Source organism: Acanthisitta chloris, unplaced genomic scaffold, assembly GCF_000695815.1.
Source record: "Acanthisitta chloris isolate BGI_N310 unplaced genomic scaffold, ASM69581v1 scaffold38364, whole genome shotgun sequence".
NCBI classification, from domain to species: Eukaryota; Metazoa; Chordata; class Aves; order Passeriformes; family Acanthisittidae; genus Acanthisitta; species Acanthisitta chloris.
Window position 1 is genome coordinate 1214 of NW_008668340.1, and position 10143 is coordinate 11356.

General features: G+C 46.4%; 1 protein-coding gene across 1 annotated transcript in view; it reads right to left on the minus strand.

Moving 5' to 3' along the window:
* Positions 1-10004, minus strand: part of LOC103800475 (speckle-type POZ protein) — a gene marked incomplete at its 5' end in the record, with an annotated part of 10105 nt that extends 101 nt beyond the window's left edge. Inside the window, 6 exons of the mRNA XM_009072853.1 lie at positions 1-47; positions 791-933; positions 4275-4397; positions 4800-4855; positions 5841-6018; positions 9877-10004. The exon at positions 1-47 is cut by the window's left edge and continues 101 nt beyond it. Of these exons, the coding sequence (XP_009071101.1) occupies positions 1-47; positions 791-933; positions 4275-4397; positions 4800-4855; positions 5841-6018; positions 9877-10004 (675 nt within the window). The remainder of the gene's footprint in view (positions 48-790; positions 934-4274; positions 4398-4799; positions 4856-5840; positions 6019-9876) is intronic.
* Positions 10005-10143: the final 139 nt, after the last annotated feature.

Here is a 10143-nt window from a genome sequence, read left to right on the forward strand (position 1 = left end):
CCACCATGGACTTCCAGCCTGAGGTCTCCATCACATCTGAGGCATGGCTGGGGTGGGGAGAGAGAAACAGCCAGTGAGCAACTGGGGGTGAAAAGGAGGAGCTAAACAGATTGTTTGCATGTGCCTCAGAACCTGAGAGTCACAGCATAGATAGGGTTGGAAGGATCCATGAGGATCAGCCAGTCCCAACTCCTGCCCAGTACAGGACACCCCAAAATTCCACCCTGGGCCTGAGAGCATTGGCCAAACACTCCTGGAGCTCTGTCAGTCTTGGGGCTGTGCCCACTGCCCTGGGGAGCTGTTCAGTGCCCAAACACCTCTGGGGGAAGAACCTTGTCCTGATCTCCAACCTAACCCCATTCCAGTGCCATCCAACCTGGCCTGGAACACTTCCAGGGATGACCAGGACGATTCCACTATCAAGAACTACCTGATACTCTACTACCTAAAAGCTCTGGTGATCTTAGGATGATCCATAACACCTCAGAGACTGGTCAGACTCTGAACCCAAGTCCCAGAGGCTCTGAACAGTCCTAGAGGACAAGACTAACCTTCCCTTAGGGCAGTGCCATGTCTGGGATGGCAGAGAAATGAAGGAACACACTGGGAGCACTTCAAGAAAACAGGAGAACCTTCCCTGCATGGGACAGTCCAAATTGGGAGCCCATTGCTAATGAACACTTCCCTCTGAGTTTTGTACCATCAGGGTATGATTAAGGTTGGAGAAGACCTTTAAGGTCATCATGACCAACAGTTATTTTATCCCCTGGTAGAAGAGGAGCAAACTCACTAGTTGATGAAGTCCACTGCCTGTGTTTTGAGCTGGTCAGCACTGTGCAGGTCAGCCAGGATGAGGATCTCAGCTGCATTCTCCACTGACAGGTTACTGCACAGAGCATCCTCACACATCACCTTCAGCCTCTCCAGGGCATACTGCAAAACACAACAGCAAGGGCAGTTACCAACAGGGAAACACCTCAGCAGGTGATGTGAAGCCTTAACTTGTGCTCCTCCTCCAGTTACTACTCTAGGAGCTCAACACTCTCTGCTCTGTGCAGCTCAGCTGGACCCAAAGGAGCAAAAAAGCAACGGAACAACCACCAAAGCAAAGCAGAATCATGGTGTGACCCCCTGAGGAAGCAGTGGGAAGGAACATACCCACCATCACTCCCAGCTCCTGCTGTTAGGGCTCCTTGAAAACCAATTTCAGGTCACCTGGAATCCTTCCTGCCCTTCCTACCTCGGAGGTTTGAGGGCACAGAATGCTACAGGAGAAGCTTTACCCTCTGCTCCTGTGTGATGGAGTTACTCAGGGTCACTGGGGAGAGCTGGGAATGCTCCACAGGTGTTCCAGGGAGGTTTGGGGCAGTTTTCCTTTACTTTCTCTGCTCTTCAGGACCTGTACATCAAAATCAGCCTTGATCAAGTACAAGGCAGGAGGTTAATACTCCAATATTCCTGATCCAACGCTCCTGATCCAGCCAGAAATAATTGCCAGGATGGAATTCCTTCCCAATATCCCATCTAATCATCATATCCTGCCTGTAATGCCCTTGGAAAGTGTCTATTCCAACTCTATCCTACCTTCACATCTTTAACCTCAGAGTTTCTGCTATTCAACTGTGGATTTCCCTCTGTGTTTTGGAGACCCACAGGGTTGGGCTGTGTCAGTGGCTCGTGAAATTCCAAGGATACCTCAAGGAATGTTGTTCCACTGTGCTCTGTGCAGCACTTCAGTCAGTGCTGAAAGGTGCAGGCACAGCCAAGTGGTTCAGAAGGAACTCAGTGACCTTGGGCAGACTTGGAACAGGTCAGAAAAGGGTGAGCAAGGAGTGAAACCCAAACCCAAACTCTGGGATAATTCTGCAAGTCTTGGTATGTGTGAGCTGCTGATTTGGTTTGAGGCTCTTGGGATGAAACTGAATGTCTCTGCTTAGTTCTCCATCCCATGACTTCATTTCCCAGGGGTTAGGAGTGGATTCTAATGCAGTTCTGATAGGAATAATCACATTAGCACTGCAGAAATTGTCCTGGAGATTAAGCACAGTGAAGTCTTTTTCCTGCTAGGACTTCAGTTGAGTGACACTGCTAAAAAATCATCTTTCAGACTGTTAATTCCACCTAAAAATCACCTTGAAGACTCTTCATTTCACCTAACTACGTTTAAGGATCCTGCAGATTGTCCATAAGGTTTCTGGGGACAACTCAGAGACATCAGGACACACAAGATGATCAGTGAGTGGAGGAGACACTGGATTTGTATCCCAGCACTGCTCTGAGCACAGAGCTGGGAACAAGCTCACTGCTGTGACACTTCCATATGATTGAGCACTAATTACTGTATGCATTGATTCATCTTCTAACTGAGATTTTTATCCCATTTCAATGAAGAACTTTAGACTCTAAAAACAACTTCTCACTGCAGATTTGGTGCTAACTCCAACTAGGAGAAGTTTTTCCCAGCACAAGAGCTGAAAAGGCAAAGCCAATGGAGCTGTTCATATCAACAACTAAACTAGGAGCAAACAAGCCATTAATTTAGCTATAATTAGCTGTCAGTGCCTTCAAATGCAGCAAACAGAGCTTGGAAGTTCTTTCCTCCTGAAAATGGAACCTTCCCCATCTCATGCACAGCCAGGTCTGGTTGCCTGTCTGAGTAACTCAGGTTCTAATGACACTGGTGGGCAAAAAGAGCAATTCTGGGCTCTCACACACCAACATTTCTCCTTCCTCCCTTGCTTAATTCCACCTGAACCCAGTCCAGCTCCCAGCACACCTTCCCAGGAGGCTGGAATGGCATCTCCTGGGCTGACAAGATGTGCTTTGTTTTGGTTTTTGGTCTAATGACATATTTTCCCCAAGAGACAGGAGCAACTCAGAAGAAGCTGTTGCAACCTCTTGGGGAAATATTAGATGTTTTATGTGCTTTCATGCAAGGGTTTTTGTTTTTTTTTTTTAAATTTCTGCTTTTCAAAAGACACACAAGGAGTTGAAAAAGGAACACAAAAAAAACCTATGTTAAAAGCCCAAATTAAAGCTCCCTCTGTCCTTAATGTGTTGTTTGTTACTCACTCTGCCTCGTTAAGGGTGGGATGTGAGCCCTCAATCAATACCCTCTAAATATTGCATGAACCACGTGGCAATGATTAGAACCAGTCCAAGAATCTCCTTGCTGTGTTTCCCATCTCAATTCCAGTTGCCTCATCATGGCATATGCAGCATTTCACCTTGGAAAAAAATCAGCATTTTTGGATGAGGCCAAAGCTTGCAATGAGAGGCAGTTGGGTGATGGTGTGGAACAAGGTTATTATATCTTCCAATCCACCACCCTAAAGTGGCTCCCAGAGGAGAATCCAAGGACTGAAAAAGTATGGAGACTCAACCAGGGTCTCACCCCCAGAGCTGCTCCCTCCCTCCAGGTCGAACTAGGGTCTCATCCCCAGAGCTGCTCCCTCCCTCCAGGTCAGAGCTGAGGCACATTGGCAGGGCAGTGTGGAGAATCTTACACTGCTTCTACCTCTGCTGAAACCTGTTTGAGGGATAAATTCAGGACTTTAGTCTCCAGTGCTGTCCAACTGGAATCTTGTACCACCACTAAGTTGACTTGGAAGAGAGAAAAGAAAGAGGAAATCAAAGTTTGGTTATATAGATAGGAGTTTTCAGAGGTTAACAGTGCCAGCAGAGCTCTCTCTTCCAGCCTTGGGGCTGCAAGGGGAAGGAGGAAGAGGCCACAGGGATTAGCAGCAGCTTCCAGTCACACCACAACTCCCTCGGAAGGACCTTGCAAAGCACAGAGGGTCAGGCCAGGGCTTCCTCCAGTGCTGCACCACTGCAAAAGGAAAACCAGCACCAAAACTTCCCTCTCTTGAAGCTGCTGCTAGCAGGCAGAGCAGGAGGAGAAGCCAAGGCACAACATTGCTTTGGAGATTTGGTAATAATCCCATGGATAAACATCTCTGAGTCCACCCTGAAATGTTCTTCTCAACCCCAGTTTAGCCTGTGCTGAGTAAAATCCTCTGAAAGCTTAAAACCAATGAGCAGCAGAGACAAAAATTCCTGATGGTTATATTGGAAGACATGGATTTACACAGCTAGAGGTGTGTTGTATGTGTGTCTCATGTTGGAGGTGTCTTACACCACATCCACAACCCATTCCAAGGACCTGCTCAGCAGTGCTCACAGGAGAAGGCACCTGCAAGCTCCCAAGGAGCATTGTGGAAAGGCAACTCCATGTCATTCCCAGTCCTCCCAACACCCCCAAATCCCAACTTTACCTTGTCAGCAGCTGCCAGCAAGTCATCAGCCATTTTATCCAGGTTTGGTGCCTTCCCAGTGTAAATAAAACACATCATCTCCTTAAAAACTTCAGGCTCCACATCATTGATTTCAACTCGGTTCTGCAACAGGAAAATGAAGCTTAGCAAGGTCCTGCCAAGAGGTTAAAAGCTTCCTCCTACCTAACTCCTGCAGTACTCAAGAGGCAAAAAACTACTGACAATGAGAGCTACTTGCAAATGAAATGAAAATAAAAAGGTGTGGATGGAGTAAGAAAAACTGTAAGTTGTATTTCACCTTCTCTCCTACTCCCTGTCCCACCCCAGACTCAAAAAAATTGCCTCCTTGATCCCTTTCTTCCTCCCTTCAGGCCAGCTGAAGCACAGAGTTGTATCTAATGTGAGAGAAACAGTTAGAAGGTGAAGAGAGGCACAAACACAGAATTAGCTGAGCAGTGTTGCCAAGAGTTGCCTGGACAGTGAATCCACTGAGCTGGAGGAGTTCTCCTTCCCTCAGGAACTTACCTTTTTACTCTCTTCCATCTCGTGCTCAAACATGGCACTGAACACTGGAGAACGTGCTGGAGGGAAAACAGAACACAAGTTAGAAATGGTCCTTTAGTCCTCAGGGGGAGCTGAGTGTGGCTCAGCCTCCACAACTGCCCTGATATCAATGCAGGAAAACCTCTCCTGGGGCTGACAACTTCACACTGGATATGGAAGAGCTGATGACCTGATGAGAGCTGAGGGGGAAGGTGTGTTACAAGAAAAGTGTTGCCTGGAAATGTGCTAAGTCCTTCCAAATGCTTTAGGAAGATATTACAGTTACAGCCACAAAAGTCCTCCTACCATCCCTGTCAAAGGAGGAGACAGGCAATTAAGAACTAAGGAGCTGCTTTTCTACCTGTACCAGCTCCCACCAGTCAGGCACTGCTGGTTTTGGAGAGAAGAGCTGCCAAAGCCTCCTGGAAAGATGAGTAACTCAAAAAAACCTTCTTGCCATCAGGTTATCTCCTGTCCTGCCAAAAGCTGTTTGTTGGAATGGTTGTGGCTGCTCCAACCTTGGGAGTGTTCCAGGCCAGGTTGGATGGGGCTTGGAGCAACCTGGGCTGGTGGAAAGTGTCCCTGCCCATGGCAGGGAGTGTGATGGGATAATACTTAAGGTCTCTTCCAACCCAAACCATTCTATGACTTTACGAATAATTATATTGGTTTGTTGGAGTCCAAGGAACTGCTAGAGGAAATCTGAAAGGGACTCCTAGAGAGCTGAAGAGAGACTTGGGACAAGGGATGGAGGGACAGGAATGGCTATCCACTGGAAAAGTGGAGATTTAGATGGGATATTGGGAAGGAATTGTTCCATGTGAGGTGCTGAGAAACTGGAATGGATTTCCCAGAGAAGCTGTGGCTGCTCCATCCCTGGGATTGTTCCAGGCCAGGCTGGATGGGGCTTGGAGCAACCTAAGCTAGTGGAAGTGACATGTGGCTATGGGACTAGATGAGCTTTACGATCCCTTCCCACCCAACCCATCCCATGATTCTAAGCCCCTCCAGGTCAGTACCCACCTGCCAGGATGGCCTTGTGCCCCTTGAACTCCTGCCCTGCCACGCAGAGGCAGCAGTCGGTGAAACGTGAGTTCTCCCACAGTCCTCCCAGCTCATCAGCCAAGCGACACTCAGGGACCTTCACCATGTTCATCGTGTTCTGCCCAGAGATGTTGACAGAGTCCTGCACCACACTCACCTGCAGGGACAGCAAACACCCTCAGACACTCACAGATACACACTGAGGAAGGTTTCATTCCAGGTGAAGGGAAATGCAGAGTGAAGCTCAGAGCTCTGAGTACAGATGGGTAAAATATCTCAAATTTTCAAGCTTCCTTTCATCTGCTCATGGCTCCTTGTACCAATGTCCATCCCAAATCCTAAATCCCACCAGCAGATTTGCTTCTCAGCCTCAAATTCACAGCACTTCTATGCAACAGGATCAGAACTTTACTTGCAGTGTGATCATAACACACTGAGAGACTCCTCTTCCCTCAGAAGGTTGTAATTCCAGGGCAGGAGAAGGGAAATGCAGAGCAAAGCTCACACCTCCAACCACAGTCACTGTATGGTTAAAATAGCTCAGTTTTCAAGCTTCCTTTCCTCTGCTCATGGTTCCTTGTACCATTGTCCACTCCAAGGCCTAGTAAATTTTCTTCTCAGCCCCAAATTCACAGCACTTCTATGCAACATGATCAGAACTTTACTTGCAGTGTGATCATAACACACTGAGAGACTCATCTTCCCATAGAAGGTTGTAATTCCAAGGCAGGAGAAAGGACCAAAATCTAACCAGATGTTTCCTAAGGAAGTTGAACCTTCTTTTCCTGCTTTTACACACATCACACCTGACCTAGTTTTTCCCTTCTATCAACACCCTGAACCTTTCCCCAATCAATAATGCAACAGCACAGAGGAAAATTACACAGAGTTTCTACAACCAAGCCCAGAACTCACACGTGGACAAGGGCAGTGCCTGACCCCTGAATCTCTTGTTGCTTCTCCTTCTGTCCCTTAGTTTCCATCCCATTACAAAAAACAATTAAACCCACCTAAACAGTAAGTTTAAAAAGAACCTCCAGTTTTGTGTCAAATAATTCGGAGTGTTTGGGGAAGGCTGAGAGATTCCTGATCTCCTGCTCTAAAGGAGAGAGGGTTAGGCAGGGCCATGAATATCTTGCACAAAGGGATCCCTCAGGAGCCTATTGAGCACCAAACCACATGGTTAAAGCCTCAGTAACTCACAGCCTGCTGCAAAACTCACGTAGGCAAGATCAGAGTGACTAATTCTGCCCTGCTGCAAAAGAAGAATAAAGCAGGAGGTGATTGACAGGGAAGCATAGGTGAGTATTGCCTGGATTTGCTGTCAAGTCCAAGTTAAATTCCACTTCTATTAATAACCAATGGCCAGAGAAGAACAATGGACAGCAAAGAAGCTCCACAGGATGTGAAAGGAGAAGTAAATCATGAAGTGAGAGATGATAGAAGCATGAAAACCTGAAAGCACATCCCCCAACTCCTGAGGAACCTCCAGTGGATTTCTCATGGCCACAACTGCACAATAATCACAAATAAACAGCAGATGCTGCTGCCAGGACATTGATTTGCCAGAGGAAGTGTGAGGGTGCCAAAATTCTTCAGCATTCACCTGCCAGCTGCATCATCTTCTTGCCCTGGGCCATCCAGAGCAGCAATGTGGACTCAAGGATAGATGAAAACTCATCAGACTGATTAAAAAAGGAATTCTCAGGTGTAGATCCATTAGTGATTAGAGATCAGTCAAAACAGACTTGTAAACTGCCTCAAATCAACAAAGAAATCCTCTTCATATAGGAAACAAAGTGACTGGCATGGAATTCTAGCTCATAGCTTTTCACTTGAGGAGTTTGGGAGATTCCAGCCTCGAATGCCAAAAATCAGGATTTGCTCAAGCTATTTTCAACACCTCAGCAAGGAACCAACACCACCCAGAGCTATTCCCACAACCTGAGGAACTCCAGTCTCTGTGGGGATTGACTGGAATGACATTTCCCTCTGATGCTGGAGTAGAATTTAAACAGCAGAAGGTAATGCAGCTGAGCTATGAACAACCAACCTACCTCACCTGCACCACAGAGGCTGCAAAATCCCCAGGGTGACAAGGAAATGAGGTCAGGCTTGAAATGTCTGACAAGAACCATCAATCCCTGCCCTAACAGCCTCACAGTGAGATATTCCTGTGTTCAGCACTGGACATGAACAGAGAGCAAAAGGTTTTTTTTCCTTTTCACTTCCATAAAGCCACGAGAAGGTGCAGCAGAGCCACTTTGCAACCTTCTGCTCGACAGCAAACTCACAGGACTCTGCAGATAAAAAAAGCCTCTCAACATCCAGTATTGCCAACTCCTTGGAGAGTTCCTACATCCAGAACATGCTTGTGAAAGGACAGATGTGAGCAGCATTGCACAGCACCTGTGGCCAGCAGGGAAGCATCAGGAGAGCATATGGCACAGTGGTTTGAATGCTAAGAGACATCCAAGCTCAAGGAGGGAAAGAAAGAAGAAGAAGAAAAAGGGGGAAAAAAGAAAAACCAACTCAAAATCAAACTGCTGAAAGTTCTCACCAAACTATTTGCAGGCAGCAAAACCTGTGAAGTCATTAGGGTTAGGATAAACTCTCTGATATCACCAGGGTTAGGATAAACCCTCTGAAAAACCTGCCCAAACTGAACATTTCTTCTGTGCTGAACTGCACGACAGAGACAGGACAGAAACATCAAGGTCAGGTGATGCCAGCACAAGTTTTCTCTCCCTGCAGAACCAAACCCACTGAGCTGAAGCTTTTGAAGGGAGTAATGCAGCAAGAGTGACCTGAATTAGGACTAGTTGCCAAGACTACTGTGGCTCTCAGCTTTGTCTACATCTCACCCTGCAAATTCCCTTCTCACACACTCAGTTTTGGGCTTCACAACTGCCCAACAAAAACACAAGTTGGTTTCTTTTGGCTTTTCTATCATGAAGGAAAGAGGAATTTCCAAACCTACAGAGGTACCATCCCAAACTCTGTCCTCTTCTCCTTCCACACTGCTACAAGTGGTCAGGGAAGAGTTTCCTCCACCCCTAGTGATTTCTGCTACTGACTGAATCCTCATCCTTGAGGTGGTTGGTGACTTAAAACAGGTGATGCTTATAGAGAGAAAAAAACCAGCCTAACCCCCTCCCCCCAAAAAAGCTTCAAAATCCTTGTTGAACAACTTGAACTAAAGCTTTTCTTTCATTGCTGAAAGAAAACACAGCAAAAAGACTCCTATAAAAAAAAACAACTAACAAAACAGAGCAGGAGATGCAAAGAGAGAACAACTTGTTCTACCTGTGTTGAGGCAAAAATCAGCTACAGGAGAGAGTTTGCAGTTAAAATACAATGGAAGTAAGACAGGAGAAGCTCTGAAGACACTAAATAAAGACTATAATTTGCTCATTAAGGTTCTTCAACTTAAATATTTGGTTTCAGAAATAACTGGCTGCATCTTTGCCTGAAATAAGTCTTAGTGCAACAACAATTTTGGAAGCAGCTGTAGAAAAACACAAAACACAATGAGCAGCAAATTGTGTTTACTATAAAATTCCTTTTTTTTTCTACAGGTTTCTTTTTTTTTTTTGCCTTTTGTTGCCTGTATAGACACTTAAGGAAATCAAGAAAACTCTTTATTCAGCAAGTAATAGGCACCACAGAGCTGGTGGTGGTGATTATCCCAAGTGAGCTGCAAATGAAGGAGGACAAACAGATGGAGGATAACACTAAAGCACGAACGAAACAATAATCAAACTTGCCTAATTCCTATCATCATTCCAGGTAAAAGACAAACAGCAAGAGCAAAAGAAATGGAAGGCAAATGGGATGAATCACAGAGAGAAAAAGCCACCAGAACACACACACACAGACACATCTCTGTGTCACACAAACACTCAGGATTCCTCCTGCCACCTCTGACTCCTTAAAAGCAATCAGGAGCAGTAAGGTCACCTCTCCCTGCAGCTAATGGAGCTGCAGCTCTTTCAGCTGCACAGGAAGCCTTTACCTCACAGAAGAGAGTGAGTTTGTCATCTGGAAGGAGGCCATTGGCTTCATCCAGAAGAAAGTCTCTCCTGATGAACTTTTTGAAGCCCCAGTCCTTGCCTTGCACGAATCGATAGGCTCGTTGGCTCTCTGCAAGACAAGCACAGCCTCAGGCCCAGCAGGGATGGGTGGGCTGAGCAAAGAGCAACCCCCAAAGCTCTGAGCCCCAGCAGCCAGGCCCAGAGTAACACACCCCCAGGGCCCTTACACACTCCCCAGAGCTTTTACA